This window comes from Muntiacus reevesi, chromosome 20 (assembly GCF_963930625.1).
Source record: "Muntiacus reevesi chromosome 20, mMunRee1.1, whole genome shotgun sequence".
Lineage (NCBI taxonomy): Eukaryota > Metazoa > Chordata > Mammalia > Artiodactyla > Cervidae > Muntiacus > Muntiacus reevesi.
In genome coordinates this window covers 21,009,799-21,033,101 of record NC_089268.1, presented here as the reverse complement: position 1 = coordinate 21,033,101, position 23,303 = coordinate 21,009,799, and the positions used below count along the sequence as shown (strand labels likewise).

Here is a 23,303-nt window from a genome sequence, read left to right as displayed (position 1 = left end):
GAGTATATAAGGTAAATATTATGGGCTTCCCTGGTAGCTCAGCTGGTAAAGAATCTGCCTGCAATGCAGGAGACCTGGGTTCGATTCCCAGGTTGGGAAGATACCCTGGAGAAGGGATAGGCTACCCGCTCCAGTATTTGTGGGGTTCCCTGGTGGCTCAGCTGGTAAAGAATCTGCCTCCAATGTGGCAGACCTGGGTTCCATCCCCGGGGTTGGGAAGACCCCCTGGAGAAGGCAATGACTACCCACTCCAGTCTTCCTGCCTGGAGAATTCCATGGACAGAGAAACCTGGCGTGCTACAGTCCATGGGGTCACAAAGAGTCAGACATGACTGTGTGACTTTCAACTTCAAGGTAAGCATTAATAATATACAAATTCTAATGGCCTTCAGTTTCATCTTTGCCTGACACACCTGAACTGCTATAGATCAGGGATTGGCAGGAGCCAGAGGCTGGTCAAATGCAGCGCTGCGCCTGCTTCTGTAACAGGAGCCTCACTGGAACACTCTGCGTCAGTCTGTTTAGGTGCTGTCGCCGGCTGCTTTCCCAATGGGCTGAGTGGCTGAGGCAGAGACCAGCTGGCCCACAAAGACTGAAATACTTATTGTCTGGCCCTTTACAGAAGAATTTTCTGACCCCTGCTATGGTCTATAAAATCAGATTTTTAAAAAAATGCATGCAAATTGAATTTAACCAACAGGTAAACAAGCTTCAGTTCAGGGGAGACCTTTTAATTCTCCCTTACACATTTCTTCTGTTTGAGGCAAGACTGCTTTGCTTACTTGGTAGATTTTTGTTTGCATACTTGCTGGTTCTTGCCCAGTGTTCTAAATAGCAGTAGCACTCAGGTATATTACTTCATCATGGGGCAATACTTGGACACATTTCTTTTAACACTAAAAAAGGAAAAGGAATTTGAACTAGCTAATCTCTCCCCCTTTATTTTGTTTCTTGACTTCTCTTTTATTTTCTTTGCTTCTCCCTACTCTCTTATTTTTACAAATCAAGAGAACAAGTCCTGAAAGTTACTGACAGTCACTGCAATTTTGGTAACAAAAAAGTAAAACTACTCCTTCACCCTTAAGATCACTCAGCCTTCTAACATAAGGATCAAACAGTGGTTTCTAAAAATTGCTCTCAAATGGAAACCTGAGAATCATCTAGTTGAAAATCAAACAAATTATACTGTGTCAACATCTCTAAATCAAAGTACCTTGTTAATGGAATGATGTCACAACATGTGATTTATCCCAGGGACAGAGAAGAAAAATCCTAAATAAATACTTACATTTTAGTGATGATTTATTTAGCACAATTGTCCAGCCTTCATCAGCAACCAAAATAATAGGCTGAATTCGATCGCTATGTTGATAGTGAAACCTAGCAGGAATGTCTTCTTTGAGATAAACATTCATGTGAGGGTTACAGATTTTCAGTTTGCTATAAACCTTTGTTTTATCTAGAAGAGAAGGAAACAGCAAAGGAAAAAGGTCATGTTGACTGATAAGGAAAAAATATTTCTAACTAGAATAACTGGAAATAAGCCCCGAACAATGTTATCTATTAAATCCTATTAATCATTAAAAAAAACAGGGCAATAATACTAATGTAATAGTGTTGAGTGCACACAAGTGCACGCGCGCGCGCACACACACGTCCCTTTCAAGCATTCACATATCTCTCTTTTCATTTTGTGATTATCCCTGGTGGACTTTTATACAATGGGGGGAAATTTCACATCTAGGTTCCTAACTAAATATAAACTAATAATATATTACTACTAATTATTAATTCTAAGATCAGAAGATAGGTATATCTCACACAAAAGTATATTATATGAGTCACTTTGATGTACACTTACACTTCAATAAAAAGATAAACATAAAAGAAATATATCAAAAAGCAAAGAAATTATCCTTTTAAACCTAAATCTAAATGGCCTAAGAAAAACATCAGAGGAAAAACATAGTCCTAACTCTTGAGTGGTATAAGAGTATATGGTGGTGAACCACATAAAGTCCAAGCTTCATTCTTTTTACAAAACCCTCCCTCCTCAATCAACTGACCCACTGAAATATTCCTTGGTTAAAAGTTTACTTACTTATTTTGGGAAGTATTGCAGCAACTGGGGTCAAGTCTATAAGAGTGTAGTATGAGGGGTCGAGGCAGACATCCAAGTTTATCACCCTGTCCTTGGAACACTGGGTCATCCCGTGATCACTTGTAATGATCACATTAAGACTTTCCCACAGTCCTAACACCTTGAGTCTGTGAACTAGCTCACCAATGTGTTCATCTATTTCTTCCAACACTCGGCGCATGTTTTCTTTATCTTCGGGGCCATATTTGTGGCCACTAGCGTCTGGTTCCTCCCAGTAGAGTGTTGCAAAGGTCACCGGTGGGCTCGAACTGCTCAGCCAAGCGGTGACGTTATTGAGCCTTTCCCTAAAGGACACGGAGGGGCTGTAGCTCATGAAATAGGAAGGCGTGGTATTGTGAATGGGCACGTCGGTACCGGGCCACATCGCCGCAGCACTCGATCTGTTGTCCTGAAGCTGATTGGTCACCCAGATGGGGACTGCCTCATTCCACCAAAACGGGTCCTTGTCATTGTGGTCAGAAAAATGCTTCTTTGTGTTTACGTCATACATGGAATTAGCCACGATGCCATGGCTTTCTTCATACAGGCCCGTCACGATGCTGTAGTGGTTTGGAAACGTTTTTGTGATAAAGACGTTTTTAACCTGCTCTACCAAGACACCTTCTTTGATAAAATTCTGGAGGTGAGGAAATTCATAGTTCTGCAGATAGTCAGCTCTGAAGCCATCAAAGGACACCAGCAGTAACTTAGGTGGTGAAGCAGAGGAAGAGTTCCCTCTACAACCAGTCATAAGTCCCGAAAACAAAAGCATCAGCAGTAACTTCATAGTGAACGTGCTGAAGGGGGCAGTCGGGGTTCCTAAAATATAAAACAAACAATTCCTAAGTAGTCATGCTGCTTGATTTGGATTAGATTTCCAAAGCTGAGCCATCAGGAGACGAAAACCAACACTTAGACACTGTTCATATACAAGGTTTACCTACATCAACTTAAAAAATCAAATGCTGTCACTTACTGAAAGGTAACTGAATAAAGCTAAAGTGGGAGAAACAAAATTGCCTTTACTTGTTGAATGACATGTCCTGCCTCATTTTTCGTGCTCTGAAGGGGGTATGGGCCATTCTTATACTCCATACAAATTCGACTGCCTTGCTTGTCTGCAACAGCAGAAGTTCTTCTAAAGGCTATTTAATAAGAACAAATGAAGAAATAAAAACAATCTTTTTACACAAAACAGAAATAACGCCAAGCATTCAGAAGCTCCAGAGAGGGAGATTATTTTTCTAGTTTAATGGCTGGTACCCTATTGTTCCTTTTAATCCTCAGAAATTAGGGTGTGGAAATTCTACCATACTGGCTCAACATCAGTCCCTACTGAAAAATACTGGCATGCAAAAGGGGAGTAGGGGGTTTCCGTGGTAGCTCAGATGGTAAAGAATCTGCCTGCAAGGCAGGAGACCTGGGTTTGACCCCTGGGTTGGGAAGATTCCCCTGGAGTAGAAAATGGCAACCTACTCCAGTATTCTTGCCTGGATAATTTGACAGACAGAAGAGCCTGGCGGGCTATAGTCCGTGAGGTCACAAAGACTTGGACACAACTGAGCAACTAACACTTTCCAAAGGAGAGTAAGAAATAAATATCATTTGAGAAAAAAGGCCCCACCTCACTCTGAACCTGCTCAGTATTCACAGGAGGCCAAGAGACAAAGTCCACAAGCCCTTGGATGCCACAGTAACTTCGGAAGAAAAGCAACAGCTGTTGAAATGCATTTCATCACCACATCCCTTTTAGACTTCCTTTCTACGGTCAAAGACTTAACAGCTGGCCCTCCGTATCCAGGTTTTTACATCCATGGATCCAACCAGTCATGGATGGAAAACCCAGAGGGCCAACCGTATTCACTGCACCAAGCCCTTTTATATAAGAGACTTGAGCATCTGTGGATTTTGGTACCCACTGGGGCTCCTGGAACCAATCTCCTGCAGACACCAAGAGGCCACATAACTGCCCTACCTCGTTCCCCAGGCTCACAGAACTTCCTGACTTTTGATTTTTTTTTAAAAATAATCTACTGATTACAAAAACAGCTCTCCCCAAACAAATCTCCCTGCCTTCAGTCTCTATCTTCTTTGGTCCTAAGAAAACAGGATATGTGAGTTAAGAGTGACGCTCCGCTGCTGCTATACTTCTTCAAGTCCTCAACATCTCTTGTCTGGAGGCCTTCTGCCTCTTAACTGATCTTCCTACCTCAATCGTCTTCCTCTTACTCACCCAACATCTGCTCCCAACTTAATCTTTCCTGTAGCTCTGTTTGTGACATTTCCCTAATAAAATCAGTATTCAAAGTCCCCCTGCCTAAACAGAATGTCCCAATACTCACTTCTGCCTGGCATTCAGGTCCTTCTATTATCCAGGCCCAACCCACATGCAAAGTACTATGAACGAGTTACAGAAATCATTAGTGTTGTTGGTTAGTCATTAAGTCGTGTTTGACTCTTCTGTGACCCCATGAACTGTAGCCTGGCAGGCTCCTCTGTCCATGGAATTTCCCAGGCAGCAATACTGGAGTGGGTTGCCAATCTCAATTCCCTTTTACTGCATGATGCTATCATAATCTGTCTGAGATGTAATACAGAGACAATAATCATTTAGGTAGGTGACTTATGACAGTTCTTCATTAATAACCTGTGTTTCCAAATCTCTTAAAGTTACTTTCTACACATTAAGTCTTTGCCCCACCCCGCCCCACCCAATGTTCATTGCAGCACTGTTTATAATAGCCAGGACATGGAAACAACCTAGATGCGCATCAGCAGATGAATGGATAAGAAAGCTGTGGTACATGTACACCATGGAATATTACTCAGCTGTTAAAAAGAATTCATTTGAATCACTTCTAATGAGATGGATGAAACTGGAGCCCACTATACAGAGTGAAGTAAGCCAGAAAGATAAAGACCATTACAGTATACTAACATGTATATATGGAATTTAGAAAGATGGTAACGATAACCCTATATGCAAAAAAGAAAAAGAGACACAGAAGTACAGAACAGACTTTTGAATTCTGTGGGAGAAGGTGGGGGTGGGATGTTTTGAAAGAACAGCATGTATATTATCTATGGTGAAACAGATCACCAGCCCAGGAGGGATGCATGAGTCAAGTGCTCGGGCCTGGTGCACTGGGAGAACCCAGAGGACTCGGGTGGAGAGGGAGGTGGGAGGGGGGATCGGGATGGGGAATACGTGTAACTCTATGGCTGATTCATGTCAATGTATGACAAAACCCACTGAAATGTTGTGAAGTAATTAGCCTCCAACTAATAAAAAAAAAAAATAAAATAAAAGTCTTTGCCCAAATGCTCTTTTAGGTAATTAAAAAAAACACATTCAATAAATATCTAATATAACTAAAGTCAACACCAACAAAATTTATGGATGTGCCACATATCAGAGGACAAGAGCTTCCCCACGTGGCTCAGGGTAAAGAATCCGCCTGTCAATGTAGGAGATGTGAGTTCCATTCCTGGCTGGGGAAGATCCACTGGAGGAGGAAATGGCAACCCACTCCAGTATTCTCGCCTGGGAAACCCCATGGACAGAAGGAGCCTGGCGGGCTACAGATCACAGGTTGCAAAAAGAGTTGGATATGACTGCAACTAAACACCAACAACACAAGAACTTTAAACTTTTCAAATACAAAATACTCAAAATAGGGATATAATAACAAAACAATGAACCTGGCTGTCATCTTGGAAGACTGACGAGGAGCTTGAGTGACTTTTGTTCTACAACACTACAGCTTGCTTGAGACCAATACATCATCAAGTATTGTTTTGAAAGCTAAGCCCTTTGAAGAATCACTACAAATGGAATATCACAGGATGTCTATCTTCCAGTGGGGTTGCTTCTAAGAGTAGAGGGATGCTGAGACAATTCAACAAATAGTGCTGAGACGACTGGATATCTACATGCAAAAGAATGACTTTGTATCCCTAAGCTCACGCCCTGCACAAAAATTGATTCAACATGGATCACAGACCATAATTAAGAGCTAAAACTATAAAACTCTTAGAAGAAAATACAGGGATAAATCTTCATGACCTTGAGTTAGGCAAAGCCATTTGAGATACAGCACCAAAAGCACAAGTGATAATAAAAAAAAATAATAAATTGGACTTCACCAAAATTAAAAACTTTTACGTCTGGAAGGATATCACGAAGAAATGACAACCTAAAGGATAAGAGAAAATATCTGCAAACCATATGTCTGATGAAGAATATATATCTAGAATATATAAAGAACTATAACAACTAAACAATAAAAGTTAAATAATCTAATTTTAAAAAGGAGCAAAAAAGCTGAAAAGACTTTTTTCCCAAAGATATAGAAATGACAAATAAGCACAAGAGTATGTTCAACATCAACAGTAATCAGGGAAATACAAAGCAAAACACCATGAGATACCCCTTCATACCCACTAGGATGGATATAAGAAACAGACAGACAGATAACAACAAGTAATGGTGAGGAAATACAGACACTAGAATTTTATACACTGCTGACGAGAATGGAAACGGTACGGGCACTTACAAAACATTCCAGTCGTTCCTCAAAAGCTTAAACAGTTACCATGTGACCCGGAAAATCTACTACTAGGCATCTGCCTATGAGAAATGAAAATATATGTCCACCATAAAACTTGTACACAAACAGTCACAGCAGCATTATTTGTACGAGCCACAAAGTGGAAACATCTCAAGTGTCCATAAGTGATAAATGGCTAAGAAGTGGTATATCCACAACATGGAATGCTATTTGGCAATAAAAAGGAATGGAGTGATAACACACGCTACAACTTGGATAAACCTTTGAAACTCTGCTAAGTGAAAGAAGGCAGTCACAAAAGATCACTTACTGTATGATTCTATTTAGAAGAAACCTATACGCAGGTCAGGAAGCAACAGTTAGAACAGGACATGGAACAACAGACTGGTTCCAAACAGGAAAAGGAGTACATCAAGGCTATCTATTGTCACCCTGCTTGTTTAACTTACACGCAGAGTCCATCATGAGAAACGCTGGACTGGAAGAAACACAAGCTGAAATCAAGATTGCCGGGAGAAATATCAATAACCTCAAATATGCAGATGACACTACCCTTATGGCAGAAAGCGAAGAGGAACTAAAAAGCCTCTTGACGAAAGTCAAAGAGGAGAGTAAAAAAGTTGGCTTAAAGCTCAACATTCAGAAAACTAAGATCATGGCATCTGGTCCCATCACTTCGTGGCAAAGAGATGGGGAAACAGTGGAAACAGTGTCAGACTTTATTTTTGGGAGCTCCAAAATCACTGCAGATGGTGATTGCAGCCATGAAATTAAAAGACGCTTACTCCTTGGAAGGAAAGTTATGACCAACCTAGATAGCATATTAAAAAGCAAGGACATTACATTGCCAACAAAGGTCCATCTGGTCAAGGCTATGGTTTTTCCAGTGGTCATGTATGGAAGTGAGAGTTGGACTATGAAGAAAGCTGGGCGCTGAAAAATTGATGCTTTTGAACTGTGGTGTTGGAGAAGACTCTTGAGAGTCCCTTGGACTGCAAGGAGATCCAACCAGTTCCTCCTAAAAGAGATCAGTCCTGGGTGTTCATTGGAAGGACTGATGCTGGAGCTGAAACTCCAGTACTTTGGCCACCTCCTGTGAAGAACTGACTCATTGGAAAAGTCCCTGATGCTGGGAGGGGTTGGGGGCAGGAGGAGAAGGGGACGACAGAGGATGAGATGGTTGGATGGCATCACTGACTTGATGGACATGTGTTTGAGTAAACTCCGGGAGTTGGTGGTAGACAGGGAGGCCTGGCATGCTGCGATTCATGGGGTCGCAAAGAGTTGGACAGGACTGAGCAACTGAACTGAACTGAATTTAGAAGAAAAGCCTAGAGAGGCAAATCTATACAGATGTAAAGTATATTACATTTGCCTGGAGCAAGGGGTTGAGGAGAAAGGAGGAGTAAATGCTATAGGTATGGTGTTATTTTGGGCTTCCCTGATGAATAAGACAGTAAAGAATCAGCTTGCAATGTGGGAGACCTGGGTTCAATCCCTGGGTTGGGACGATCCCCTGGAGTAGGAAATGGCAACCCACTCCAGTATTCTTGCCTGGATAATCCCATGGGCAAAAGAGCCTGGTAGGCTCCAGTCCATGGGGCCGAAAAGAGCCACCAGACAAGACTGAGTGAACAAGCACAGCACACGTGGTGTTATTTTTTTTGGTGGGGGGCGGTGATGAAAATGTTCTCAAATTGATTGTGGTGATGGTTGCACAACTCGTAAAACCGTACCCTTTAAATGAGTAAACTAAATAGTATGTGAATTTTAATAAAACCATTAAAAAAAAGAGTAGAGAGAAACAAAATTGTAATCTTTAAAAGCATCTGAAATGTTCTGCCACAAAACACTAAACATCTTTGATGTCTCATCTTACCTCAAAACAACAAAACAAAAACCTGCGTCTGCCCCTCTCTCACAGAACACATACAAATCAAAAGCTTTCTTTTCTAAATCTTGAGTGAATAGGCGGGTCAAGGCACATGTGCTGTTTATCCTGAGGTTCATTTATCCTGAGGTTCATTTATCCTGAGGATCCCCTTCTGCTGGATCCCTGTCCCAGACTTAGAAGCAGGCTCTGAAATCAAAAGGATCTTGGAACCTGAACTCTAATTTAGCAGGCAGGTGACTATGGGCAGATCTAACTTCTCCCAGCTTCCCTCCTCCTGGGGATCTCCCCAGCCTAGGAATCGAACCCAGGTCTTCTGCATTGCAGGCAGATTCTTTACTGTCTGAGCCGCCAGGGAAGCCCAGTTTCAGTTTCCATGTTTGTAAAATGTGGATGCATAAAGTTTTAAACAATACGTCCTCAAATTTAGTTTCTTTTTATCCATCCTAGTTACAAAGCTGTTATGTTAGGGAAAAAGTCTGGACAATGACAGGCAGAATATTATTGTAAAACTATAAAGTAATTTGAAATAATTTAGTCTAACCACTTCTTTTTACACAAGATGAAGCTGACGTTCTGTAACTGGCCATACTCAGGAAGCAATGAGTAGCTTTACTGTCTGTGCGCTTACTAATTTCAGGTTCTTAACAAGTTTACAAGTCTGGTAACAGCAAGTTTACAAGTCTAGGATTAATCTCCAAATTAATGTCTACTGCATTCTGTTTCATTACAACGGGGAAGGGGGATGGGGGTGTTAAACTGTAAACAAAACACCAGTGAGAAGTCTCAAGTATTTTCAAGGAATTAAAAAAACAATCACTAATTGCTATATTTTAAAGCATTGGGATAAAGTCTGGGTTTTTCAAACCAAAAAAAATACCAAAGGGAAGGAAAAAAAGCAGAATCATTGAACTACATCCAGATATTCCAACAGCAATGCAAGTTGTATGTAGTTTTCTTCAATTCTGGGGCCAAACCACATTTTACTTCATCTGGGATGACCTTATTACTTGGATGGAACGCATCTCAGGCCATTCTCACTGGCCTTCTTAGCTGCTTGAAACTGGGGGAGTGTGACAGTTAAAGGATATGATGAAAGCTATTTGCCACTGTTAGCCTGCCATCTGCTCCCTAATACAAAAGCCTTATTCTAAACACTTCACAAATACTATTTATAATCAGTTTTAAAATAAAATGAAAATAGTATTGTCTATGCACATAGATCACTTAGGTGGTTTTCCCTATTATTAGTTATTCTCTTGATATTCTAAATAAAAACTAAAGCTACTCACTAAAAGACTTTCTTAAAAACTCTAGGATTCTAAAGAATTCTTCAATTTTCCAGCACACACACACACACACACTTTTCTGGCATCTTCAAAATAGCTCCACTTAATTTTACTTTAGACATAATAACTCCCTCTATGTATTTATCAAAATTTCTTCCAAATTGTATTTTGTAGCTAATTTAAAAGCGAGGAGGATATATTTATTGTTATGAGCTCCTTGTGGACCCTGAGGGGCTCATAACATTTATATTTTATATATTTTAGCTATAAAATATCTCCTCCCTGCTTTTAAATTCATTTAATTTCCTTAAAAGGGCTCAGAACCACCTCTGGGGGAAAGGAAGAAAGAAAAGAAAACCGGATATTAAAAGGAGCAGTTGACTTAGTACAGGCAAGGTTTCCGGCTTGGGTCCACCAGAGGGTCGGGTGGTTAAACAAAAAACCCTAGTGGGGTCAGAGCTGGTATAAACCTGAATCGGCTCGTGGTCACTAGCTGCGCTTCCAGTCTCAGAGCAGGACTGTCTCCATCTATACGTTGGGATGCTGTGCCCGGGAAAGGAAGCTTAACTGTAAAATGCTTAACACGGTGCCCGGCTGAGAAAAAGCACTTGGACATGATCTTTCTTGTTAGGTTTTCTAGGAAATCCGTTTTTCTCAATTTGGCTGTGTCACGACCATTGACCCTCAACGAATCCTCAGGCCAGTGCAGGCTGATCTGTGCCTTGGACCGCGTTCGGATTCAGTGAAACGCCCTCCCCGCCCGCCCCCTCGGCCTCCACGGTAGTCAGGCCGCCCCGCTCCGCCTCGCTCCCCACGGACCCCGCTTCACCCCTCTCCTCGCCGCCCGCCCAGGCCGCGCCCACTCGCTCAGTTTCCTTTCCGCTTTCCACCCCGCCCTCCGCCGCCCCCAGCCAGCCAGGTACCACCCGGCCGCTCCGGGGTCCCTCGAGGCTGTCCCCCCGGGGCAGGCGTGCGGCTATCAGGGATAAGGGATCTCACGACCACTATTTTCAAAGCCCCCGGCGGGCGGGGGAGGGTGCGGCATTTCCGTCCGGAACGCCGGGTGCGCGAGGCTCACACTCACCCGCTGCCGCCGCTTCTCTGCAGCGCGCGGAACCGGGCGCGCGCGGAACCCGACGCTCGTGGGTCTGGGGAGCGACGGAGACCTGAAGGCGCAGGAGCCTGACCGAGTTCTTCCTGAAGCGCCTGCGCAATAGAGGGGCTCCCTCCCCCCACCACAATTAACAGCCCCTTCCTCCCCAGCACCCGCGCTGCCAGGGGCGCTCCTGGGGATCTCGGCCGTCCGACGCGCGACTGCGGAACAGGTTTCCAGCCTGCGGGAACCCAGCGGGCGACGGAGCGTGAGACGGGTCCTCGGATTGGATGCCGCAGCCGCGGTCGATGTAACTCCCTTTCCGATTGGTTGGATTCAGGTACCACCTGGGGACAGAGGCTTCGGTGGGGCTGAATTGGGTCTAGAAGGAGTGATTCGTTCTACTCTCCTGCCAAGCTCTTTCCCTAAGCGTCCCAGGGCTGGGTGTCCTTCAGGGGACCTGAAACGCAACGAGTCCCGGAAAGGGCCCCTGGCTGTTGCCTGCGTCAGGCTTACAGCCTTTGCAGTTCCCTCCCAGTGAACAGGCTCCTGGAAGCTTAGGTGACTACTGGAAAAACGACTTTGGCGGCCTCAGGGCCCAGCATAAGTCTAGAGCAGCTTTAGCCAGTTCCTGTGAGTTGGGATAAATACAGTGTGATACAAAACAGTGTAAGTCTGTGTTACTGGAGAAGTACCTTAACAGGTGAATAGAGTACTAGGCAGTTTATGAGTAAGGTTGCAGGAAACGCAGAAAGACAGTCCGTGCAGTAGGGACCCAGGAATGACTACCAGCTGAGGAATGGGCATTTCTTTTTGACAGATACATGTGGGTCTGAGCTGTAGTGCACAACCATTACCCAGACCCAAGAGTCCAGAAGCAGCTGCAGAGACAGTTTGGGGTTAGATATATTCTGTTGATTATTAGTTTGTACTTTCAGAAGTTAATTCCAGTCTCAAACCTCAAGGCTGGCCTGTGCACCTCTGAATGGAACCATCTCAGATCCCTGGGCTTTCAGAGCTGGAAGGAATGGCAGAGCCCTTGTTGACCAGTCCCTACAGTCTGCCAGACCAGAGTTTGAATCCTCACTCAGTAGCTGAGCAATCTTGGGCCAGTGTCTCAACCTGTTTGATCTTCCATGTCCTCATCTGCAAAATGGGCCCTCTTACAATGCCAGCTTCTCAGGGTCATTGTCATAACCCCATAAGATAAAGCAAGTAAAGTACTTAACACACATGGTGTCAGTGATTGTTATTGCTGTGACCAGAACAATGTTCCTCTACTTGAACAATGGTCAGGGAAGGCTGAGCTCTGGGGGAAATTATAGACGATGCTCAGCTGAGCTGAATTCAATGTTCTGTTATTTGGGGTGTATGATTGTGCAAGTCCTGCTTGTTCATTCACTGGGTACTTGACTGCTTAAGGAGTAAACCAAACTGCCTGCCTTAAAGGTCAGATGGTTATGGAGACAGCAGCTGGAAGAGCATCGGAGAGAAGGACTCCGTTCATCCACTGCCCCTACCACCACCCCTGGCCATGTGACTGGGTCAGATCAGGGAGGCCTGTGCAGTCTGGTCTCCTATAAGATAATGTGGTCAAGGACAGAGGGACAAAATGATTCATAACAGTGTTTTGCTACCAGGCATCTATTATCCTACAAATATTTACTATTTCAACCGCAAATGAAAGCCTATTTCAGTTGGCCTTAAATAATAAGGATATTCCTGATCTCACAAAACAGGAAGTTCAGAGGTAAGACAGGCTTCAGAACCGGTTGAATTAGCTGCTCAACAAGTCACCATATCTTGAGTTCCTTCCTCATGTGGCTATTAACATGTGGCTTCTGATTCCTCTAGTGGTAGAGATAACAGTGGCAGCAGGGATCATATGGTTCATTTTTCACTTCTGCCAAGCAATAGAAGTGACTTTTAGGGGTTTCTGTTTGTTTGTTTTTGTTTTTGGCTCTGGCAACCATCTCCTTCGATCACTTTGACTAGAATTGTGTTATTTGCCCAAACCCAGGCCAGGAAGGAATATGAAATTCCCAGCAGACCAATTCAGTCTGCACTTGTGAGCTGAGTTCTCTTTTCCAGTCTGCACCGCTTCTGTCGACAGGAGTGAGGTGGAGTGGGTGTTAGAAAAGCCACCAAACGAGTCTGCTATAGGAAAGTTGAAGGTCATTTATGATAACAACAGAAAACACAATAGTAACAAATTTTCCATTTCCAATGTGATTTTTTTTAACATATTGCTTTATTTAGGTAGGCAAAATAATAGCATTCATTTACAACATACTTTTGGGCTTCCCAGGTGACTCAGTGGTGAAGAATCCACCTGCCAATGCAGGAGATGCAGGAGGCTTGGGTTCCATCTCTAGATCTGGAAGATCCACAAAGGACCCCCTCCAGTATTCTTGCCTAGAGAATTCCGTGGACAGAGAAGCCTGGCAGGCTAGTCTGTGGGGTTGCAAAGAGTTGGACACCACTAAAGCAACTGAAAACACATGTATAATATTCTTTCAGCTCACCTTTTGAAAAAAGAATTTTATATAAATCTTAGCAATAGGGATACAGTTTAGACCCTTTTTGTGTTGGAGACTGAAATGAGCTAGGAGCTACAGTCTAAATCCATCATGTGCAAATGAATGTGGTACCCCAAAGAGAACTGACTTGGCTAAATACACACAGAACAATTACAACTAGAGTCTTTGCCTCCATGGCCAATGGCAGGTTTGGAAGCAGCCTGTTAGAGGCAGTATCTCTTTTTCCCCCCATTAACTAGACTCAAGATTTATTGTTTATTCATTGCTGTTCATTCTCTCAGTCATATCTGACTCTTTGTAACCCCATGGACTGCAGCACGCCAGGCTTCTATGTCCTTCACCATCTCCCAGAGCTTGCCCAAATTCATGTCTGTTGAGTCCGAGATGCCATCCAACCATCTTATCCTCTGTTGCCCTCTTTTCCTCCTACCTTCAATCTTTCCCAGCATCAGTGTCTTTTCCAGTGAGTTGGCTATTCTCAAGAGGTGGCCAAAGTACTGGAGCTTCAGCATCATTCCTTCCAATAAATGTTCAGGGTTGATTTCCTTTATTCATTAGCGCAAAATATTTAAAATATTTTACCCTGTTTTCAAAATCAAAGACAAAGCTCTTCATGCAGTTATTTCTCTTTTAAGTTCCTAATAATGATGCATCACTCATTGCTGGCAGGAAGGGGTCAGAAGTTACAGGGAAAAAAGTTTCAGAAGAAAAACCATAACATCCCCCAAGATAAACAGTTCCTGTCTACTGCTCGGTCTGGTTTAATGACAAAGCTGAAACTGATGAATCAAATTTCAAGTCACTAGGAAGTCACTATTTTAAGTTTCACTTTTTAATATACTTTAGATCTTAATGTAAAGAAAGCATAATACAGTTTTCTCTTAAATATGGGGAGGAAAGGACCTTAGGAATCATAGTACTTTAGTAATTTTGAAATTTCGTTTAACAGAAACTCCACACCCACTCCATCTTCAGCAGGATTGCATTTGAATAATCTCAATCGAGTAAGTTTGTAAACTATTTTGAATGCTCCTGTTAAAAGTGCTTCTGTCTTATCCATCATGAACTACTCAGTATTAGGCATTCTTCATACTTCAAGAATTTTTGTAAAGTATTTAATAAAGTTATGCAAGAAATAATATAAATTCTTTTGAGGCCTTCCTATGTGGAAGTTCAGTTCAGTTCAGTTCAGTCACTCAGTCGTGTCCGACTCTTTGTGACCCCATGAACCACAGCACACCAGGTCTCCCTGTCCATCACCAACTGCTGGAGTTTACCCAAACCCATGTCCATTGAGTGGAAGGCAATGTGCTAAATTTTAGGAAAGATGCAAAAATAAGTTAGATTTGGTCCCTGTTGTCAAGGTGACTCTAATCCAGAAAGGCACGTGAAGAGGATGTAACTTTTTGGCTGCCCACAATCCATTTCCCCTTCTGGTGGTTCCTCTGGGAAACCATACCATCTTCACTGTTAGTCTTACTGGGGCTGATGACACTCCCTTCTTCTCCAGCATGGACTTCTAGGATGACCAGCTATCCCAGTGTGCCCTAAACCCAGGGGTTTCCTGGAGCATGAGCCTTCTAGCCCTGAAACCAGAGAAGTCCCAGGCAAATTGGGATGAGATGGTCACACCTACTCAGACCCAAGCCTGGCCTATTAGGGCCACTGTTGTTCCCTTGACCACACGAATTCATTCCAAAATGGGTAATGGGGACATGCCTTAGGCCAGACTGAAAAGATTCAATCCTGACACATTTGTTGAAGCAATTGAGAAAGAGTCAGTCTTTCATCAGGAGCAGCTAAATAAGTAGAATACAAGCACCTCTTGTTTTATTACCTGTCACCGGTATTACCTTTTTTTTTTTTTAAAGCAAATTGAAGGTTTGTGGCAGCCCTGTGTTGAGCAAGTCTATGGGCACCATTTTTCCAACAGCATTTGGTCACTTCATGTCTCTGTGTCTCACAGTATTTCAGATTTTTAAATCATGATTATACTTGTTATGGTGATCTGTGATCAGTGACCTTTGATGTCACTATTGTGATTGTGCAGGGGCACCGCAGACCACTCCCATGTAAGACTGCACTTTCAGTGGACAAAAGCTGTGTGTGTTCTGACTGCCCTACCCCCGAGCTGTTCTCCCATCTCTCTCCCTCTCTTTGGGCCTCCCTGTTCCCTGAGACACAACAATGTTGAAATTAGGCTAAATGGTAACCCACAATAGCCTCGCTAAGTGTTCAAGTGAAAGGAAAATCCTCACTTCTCTCACTTTAAGTCAGAAGCTAAGAAATGGTTAAACCCAGTGAGGAAGGCAGGTCGAATCCCAGATAGGCTACAAGCTGGTTGCTTACAAACAGCTAGGTTGTGAAAGCAAAGGAAAAGTTCTTGAAGGAAATGAAAAGTGCTGCTTCAGTGAGCGCATGAATCATAAGAAAGTGAAACAGCCTTTATTGCTGACATGGAGAAAGTTGGAGTAGTCTGCATGGAAGACCAAAGCGGCCACAATATCCCTTTAAGTCAAAGCCTGATCCAGAGCAAGGCTGTAACCCTCTTCGATTCTGTGGAAGCTAAGAGAGGTAAGCAAGCTACACCAACAATATTTGAAGCTAGCAAAGCTGGTTCATGAGGTTTAAGGAGAGATAACTTTTCCATAACATAGAAGTGCAAGGTAAAGCAGCAAGTGCTGATACAGACATTACAGCAAATTACCCAGAAGCCATAGCTGAGATACTTAATAAAGGCAGCTACACTAAACAACAGATTTTCAATGTAGATGAAACGACCTTCTGTTGGAAGAAGATGCCATCTAGCTCTTTCATAACTAGAGAGGAGAAGTCAGTGCCTGGCTTCAGAGCCTCAAAGGACAGGCTGACTTTCTTGCTAGGGGCTTATGCTGCTGGTGACTTTAGGTTGAAGCCAGTACTCAGCATTCCGCAAATCTTAGGGCCCTTCAGAATTATGCACATTCTACTCTGCCTGTGTTCCACAAATGCAGCAACAGGAACTGGAGGATAGCACATCTGTTTTAAAATGTGGTTTACTGAGTATCTTAAGTCAATATTGTTGAGACCCACTGCTCAGAAAAAAATGTTTCTTTCAAAATATTCCTACAATTGATAATGCAGTAGATGAAGGGAGCCCTTCTCTCCTGATGCCAATCCAGCTGCTATCTCCATTTCCATCTGACCTATACGGCAGGCGGTTCTGCCTACTCTTTAAGCAGGAATGCAGTGAACGAACACCACAGGACATGTGTAGTCTTATGCCTCAAATGCCAGCATGTTGAAATTCAACTCAGTTGGACAACGTGTTATTTCCCCAGAGCTCAGCCTCCCCCGACCATTGTTCAAGTTGAGGAACGTTGTTCTGGTCACAGCAATAACAATCTCTGACACTCAGCACGTGCTGAGTACTTTACTTGCTTTATCTCATGAGTTTGACAAAGACCCTAAGAAGCGGTATTGTAAGGGGGCCCATTTTGCAGATGAGGACGTGGAAGCTCAAATAGGTTGATACACTGGTCCAAGATTGCTCAGTTACTGAGTGAGGACCCACACTCAGGTCTGCAGACCTGGTCAACATGGCCTCTGCCATTCCTTTCGGCTCTTGTAGCCCATGGATCTGAGATGCCCCAGTTCACTAGTAAACAGACCGGCCCTGTGGTGTGAAACTGGAATTAATTTCTGAAGGTACAAACTAGTAATCAACAGACTATATCTAGCCCCAAACTGTCTCTGCAGCTGCTCCACTCTTGGGTTTTGTTAATGGCTATACACTAAAGCTCAGATCCATGGGGTCAGGGTTCAGGTCTCTTAAATGCTGAGGCACATGCTCTAACAAAACAATTCAGGTGTATTACGGAAGAGGATGGAAAAAAATAGCAAGACTTTTTACAATTATACCCAAGATTTCCATAGAATTTCATATTTGCCTTGAGATACTCTGGATTGTTGCAGGCTAATTTTCATTCCTGAAAATACCTATCCTTTCTTCTTTGTCATGAGCAAAACTGGCTGAGCCCTTTCTTATTTCTGACCAGTCATGAATGTATTTAATAATCTGTCTTGTTTAACCTAAGGCATCTGGATCAGTTATGTAGTTGGCCTTGTTGGACAGAGGTAAATACATACCAGAGGGTACAGGAGCCCTGGATATTGTGTTGCTTACTGGCTCCCCTTAAAAGAAAAGATATACTTGTTTGGTTGGCACAGTTTATCAGAAATAAACAGAAGCCTGCTTCTGTTTCCTGGACGTCACTTTTCTAGGAGTGCAAAGTTGGTGAACAAACCTGTGTTGGGTTATTGCTTCCTGAAGGTCAAATCATACCAACACAACAAATTGGGATCTTTTAAGAAATGTCACTCTAGTAAAACTCGGAAGTTTAAAAAGAGAAAAGGCCGTTACAAAGCCATAGGACTGGATGAACACCCGGAGCAACTCTTCTGTGCTGTGTGCCCAGGCCGAGCCTGAGTCCAGACTGATTCTGCAGACACAGAAATGGGCGAGGGAGCCAGCAAAAGCTAAATACTTGGTAAGAAGAGAAAGTCACTTCTGTGCTCAGTGCCAACATGGCACCTCAGAGAAGAAGTTGGTGGGTTTCTGGCCCCTTTTCCAGAAGCCCGTGGAGTCCTGACTCCTCACTGCTGCTGCTGCAGGTGTTAATGGTACTGTCAGTGACCCCACCCAGGACACCCAGACCCACCTCCTTCCCCAGGACACTCAGCATCATGGTTTCCAGCCACCTACTCAAGCTTCCCAGCCACAGACCCCCGACGTCCTCAAGGATCACCTCCTGTGGTCCAGCCTCTTGGGATTTGCTAGAGTCACCAACCTGCTCACTGAAATCCTGTATCTTCTTATTTTTCCCTCTCCATGTCACTCATCTGCCACCCTCAGATGCTCTTGGTGCCACTGAGCTGTTTTGCTCTCATCCTGGATGTTTGCCAGGGTCACCCAATGTTTGCCGAATGCCCCCCAGCAGCTCATGAACTTCAGATTGCTCCTCTATGTCTTCCGTGTACTCAGACATGGGACTCAAACCCATGTCTGAATCTCTCCCAGAGATTCAGGGATGTCATCCACCTGTATTAGTTTACTGGGCTGCCTTTACAAGGTACCACGGACTGGGTGGCTTAAACAACCGAAATTTATTTTCTCATGATTCAGCGGCTGTCAGCAGGGTTAATTTCTTAGGAGGGCCTCTGTGTTTGACTTGTAGATGACCACCTTCTCTGTGTCTTCACATGGTCCTCCTCCTGATCTCCTCTTCTTGTAAGGACACCAGTCATATTTGGATTTGACTCACCCTTAGGACCGCGTTTGACTTTCATGACATCTTTAAGGTCACATTCTGAAATACGGGGGATTAGGCTTCAGCCTTTGAACTTGCAAGAGACACAGTTCACAACCTACTCAAAGAGGTGGCTGGTCCAGTGTGATTTACCTGCTGGCAGGAGTGCCCCCCCGCCCCGGGCTGGTCAGTGTCCCGTGCTTGCTGGCCAAGGTCACGGGGCTGTCCACTCACATCAGCCACCTGCCTATGATAGAAGCCACCCCATGCCTGGGTGGTCAGCCTTTTTTACTTTTAGTTTCTATTATGCCACTGCAAGTCCTTTTTGGAATAAGGTGAAGTTACATATGAATACATTTTACAACAGCACTCATTCTTTTTGTACTGGAATCATGCTTTTAAAAAATTAATTAAAAAATTCAGCTACACTTTGAGCTCTGTGTTGTATTAGCCCTTTCTTTTCAACCTACAATTTGAAGATGACTGGAGTCATTTTGAAAATCAAGAAGCAAAAACCTAGGATGTGAGTCTACTGTTGCCTCATTCTCCACCCCAACTCCACACACATTTTAAAAAAATTTTTTTTTCCATGTGTCTAGAACACACCTGGAAGGAACCTAGAAATATTTCTCCCCTGAGCATGGTATGTAATATATGAAATGATTATTTCTAGGCTGTTTAAGTTTATGAATGACTGCAGAAATTTAGAGCCAAAAAGGACCTCAGAGACTATTGAATCAAGCCAGTAATTTACATGGAAGAAGCTTTAATTATCTACTTAGTTCTGAATAGCAAATTTGAAGCACTCATCTCTTCCCTGAGGACATTACAAAGCTGTCAGAGTATATTGTACTCCCTTTAACAGCCTTCGCAGGCATGTTCGTACCTGAGTTGGTACTTTAGAAGCTCCCTGAGCAGTGGAGCAGTCCTGTAACCCGACTGTCTTCCACGTGGGCAGATTCGTGTGTCTGTATCTGTTCATTGAGCAGCTTGGCATGGGGTGCACAGCAACCCTGGGTCGGTTGTTTGAGCGCAGAGACTTTTCACCTCTACAAGATGCATGTCAAACCCCAAGGCCCCCACACGGCATTCTTTATTTTATGGTGGATTAGGTGGGAAAGGTAGACGGTCTCAGTTCAACTCTTCATTCAGTGCATCATTGAGGGCCTACTGTGTGCATCCTCTCTGTTAGCCGAGGCAAGAAGAGCGAAGCATTTGCTTTGTTCCAGGACCTTGTATTCTAGTTACTTATCAGTCTCATCTTCCCTAGTGGCTCAGATGGTAAAGAATCTGCCTGCAATGTGGGATACCCAGGTTTGATCATGGGTCAGAAAGAGCCCTTGGAGGAGGGTATGGCATCCATTCCAGTATTCTTGCCTGGAGAATCCCGTGGACAGAGGAGACTGGTGGGTTGCAAAGAGTCGGACATGACTGAGCAACTAACACTTTTACTTTCACTTTACTCATCAATCCAGTTAGGAGACTGTCACTGAGCAAATGCCTGGCTGGTGGTCAAGTACACCATCTTGGTTAAACATGGAAATAGGCCATTTCCTGGTCTTAAAAATGTGGCAGAATGGCTTTAGTGAGAATGAAACTTAAGTGGCTTCTCCTGTTTCAGTAAAGGAGGCAAGCATAGACTCATACAGTGTGAAAGTTGCAAAGGACCTTAGGTCTGTGAGTTCATCCTACTTGCTGTCCAGGTGGGGAGGCTGAGGCCCGGAGGGGCAGGTTCAAGATCACAGTCTGTTATTGTCGGACCCAGAACCTCCACTTGGGTTCCCACTGCAAATCCTGAGCCCTCTTCTCTGTCCACATCCTCAGGACTAGGTCTGTCTTTAAGCAATAGCGCAGTGCCCTGGGGCAATTGTACTGACGCAGCTAACGTTGAGGTCCCGAGGGCAGACCTGTGGGGGATTCTTACCAACATGCAGGCATCCTGGGAAGGTGTAGGGCACATCTCCTGGTTTGACTCATCTTAAGGCAGAGTTTAGGATGGAGGCACTCTGAACTTGCTCCTGAACTGATAGCTCACCGTGATCCTAGAATTCCACAGCCTACTTGTTCCACAGTACTGTGAATGGACCGCAGGATTCAGGTGGATGGAGGAGAAAAATACCAAGAAGCAGCATCAGTGGTCAGCCGGCACTATCTCTGTCCTGGTGCTGACGCCTGCAGGGTGTGCGCACAGAAATAGCTGAGAGTGGCCGGTGGCCTAAACACCTTGCCAGCTTTCCTGCAAGCGTTCTAGATAGATCTTCCCTGCCACCGCTGCCTGTGATGCCCACTGATGTGGCCAAAGTTCCTGGAGGCACTTATCTTTGCCACCTATCTTTGTCTTGCTTTTGTGACCACTACATATATATATATATGGATATATCTTTACATCCTTTATATATATGCACATATATATATATACACATACACACTATATATATAAAGAGTTATATATCTTAGGATATAACTTGTTAAATGCACCTGTTCACGATGGGGAGGGAGGTACTAAAGAGATGAGCCAGGTTGCGGATGTCAGGAGGAAGTTCATTCTGGCACACATTCTGGCCCCCCCGCCCTGGGGAGGGCCACTGCAGGCTTTCCAGCTCTGTTGTTGCGCTCGGACTCAAGAGTGGGGGACATGTGAGGGTAAGGGCAGGCCCCCAAATTAAGGGGATCTGACATGCTGGGCATGTGACGTGGCATGGACCCTCCGACCAGGTCTATCTCTAGTAACACCATCAGGGTTGAGCCCTGGTTAGACCCAGACCAAACAGCAGAGTTGACGCCAAGGTTTAAAACAGGGCTGGAAAAGAGCTCATTGCAACCCTCCTTCTTAAGCCAGCCTTCGTTCTAGAGAATGAGAACGGAGGTGTGCTCCAGGCGGTGAAAGGGAGACGAGAGGAGGGAGATGAGGCAGGACGTGACGCGATCCCTGACATAGGGAGCCTGAGTTTCACACTCCGTTCCCGCCTGTGCCTTCAGGTCTGTTCCCTTGGCCGGCTGCTGCTCTCAGTCAGACCTGCAGCACTGCTTCCTTATCTTGACCTATCCCATCCCTAGGAGCTATCCCCAGGACTCATGCTTAGGGAATGTGAAACTGGAAAGAACTAGAGTGGGAGGCATGTAGCGATCGCCACACCGAGTGTTTTGGTGGTGGTTTTGCTGGCCAGCCTGCACCAGTGACCTTGTGGTCGCCTCTGGTGAGCGAGTGAGGCTTCGAGTGTGTGTCTTGAGGCTGGAGGTAGATGAGCACAAGATAATTAAGAAGGATTTTTCACTTTGTATTGTGTATTCTTTGATAGCCTTTGAATTCCTTTATCCTGTGTCTGCTTTTGTATAATTTTTATATAAATTAGATGTATATAAAACGACTTGTAAAAATCAGAATAAAATGGAGCTATGAACAGCACCGTCTGCTTGGGCCCCAGTAAAGAGCTGTGGAGCTGGACCACAAGGAAGGGTGAGGTAGGTGAGAGGGGTACAGACCTGTGCCAAGGCAGATGGTGTCATGGGCCAGCCTCCGGTCACACCACGAGGCAGACAGCCCGAGGGCAGAGGCAGGGAGCCCTTAACTCGGGGCAAACCCCAGAACCTGGCCACGCCTCAGCTTCCTCATCTTGAAAACCAGTGTATGGGCGATGAGGTTAGTCCCAACCAGCTCAGCAGGATTTGGCTTTTGTTGTTTTCTTTTGTTTCGCTCTTTCCTAGTGACTTGACAGTTCCATGCCTTGTAGGTGTGATGTAGTGATTAGATATTGAAACAAGAGGAAGGGTCAAAGGCAGACAAGAATGACTAGAGGCACGTTGGGATGAGTTGATGACCTGATACATGTCGTAAGGACCTACTTCCACCTGGCATCTCTGGAGAGCTAGAAACAGGACCTAATAAACACCACGTTTCCAAGAAAAGACAACTAGTGGCATTTTGTCGGTGGCAGAAGAGAGGAATCAGCCATGTTTTTGATGGTTTAAATAACCACAGGCAAGCCTAGGAGACTTTTCTTGAGGTATAAATCTCTCCCTCTCCTTTGAAAAAGTCCCATAAACAAAATGCTATCAAAATGGTTGTTATTCTGCCAGTCATGTTCATGAGGAAATGTGCATTAAAAAATTTTCCGTTCCCTCTTCTCATCAAGATAGGCCCAGGGAATGCCAGCTCAAAGGCCAAATTATCCATATATGCATCCATAATTAAACGCCTGAACAAAAGCATACATCTGCAAGTTTTTGTTGAAATATGGTTGATTTACCATGTTTTTCTAGTTCCAGGTGTGCAACATATGATATATATATATGTTATATATATATATATATATATATACATATATTTTTTTTCCGATTCTTTTTACTTTAGTTTATTATAAAATATTGAGTATAGTTCCCTGTACTATACAGTAGGTCTTTGTTGTTTAGTTTATATGTAGTCGTGTGTATTTGTTAATCCCAAACTGCTAACTTAACCCTCCCCTCCTGTTCCACTTTGATAACCTCAAG

At 43.9% G+C, this 23,303-nt stretch overlaps 1 protein-coding gene, 1 long non-coding RNA gene and 1 other non-coding gene across 6 annotated transcripts in view; 2 read left to right on the top strand and 1 right to left on the bottom strand.

Moving 5' to 3' along the window:
• The window catches only part of ENPP4 (ectonucleotide pyrophosphatase/phosphodiesterase 4), a 16,241-nt gene extending 4,963 nt beyond the window's left edge, over positions 1 to 11,278 (bottom strand). Inside the window, exons 1-3 of one of the 3 annotated variants that reach the window (XM_065912207.1) lie at positions 11,158 to 11,278; positions 2,102 to 2,959; positions 1,289 to 1,459 (exon numbers count right to left, since the gene is read on the bottom strand). In XM_065912207.1, coding sequence (XP_065768279.1) covers positions 1,289 to 1,459; positions 2,102 to 2,927 — 997 coding nt within the window. In that variant the 5' untranslated portion in view covers positions 2,928 to 2,959; positions 11,158 to 11,278. Of the gene's footprint in view, positions 1 to 1,288; positions 1,460 to 2,101; positions 2,960 to 10,814; positions 10,949 to 10,975 lie in introns of those variants that run through there. The other 2 variants (XM_065912206.1, XM_065912208.1) reach the window with 2 other exon arrangements.
• Positions 28 to 99, top strand: TRNAC-GCA (transfer RNA cysteine (anticodon GCA)). Its single transcript has one exon. It is a non-coding gene; the product is annotated as a tRNA-Cys (tRNA).
• LOC136151261 (uncharacterized) overlaps positions 10,749 to 23,303 on the top strand; it is a 25,887-nt gene continuing 13,332 nt past the window's right edge. The window contains exons 1-2 of one of the 2 annotated variants that reach the window (XR_010660009.1): positions 10,749 to 10,859; positions 11,155 to 11,324. This is a non-coding gene — a long non-coding RNA (uncharacterized lncRNA). Of the gene's footprint in view, positions 10,860 to 11,154; positions 11,325 to 23,303 lie in introns of those variants that run through there. The other variant, XR_010660010.1, reaches the window with a different exon arrangement.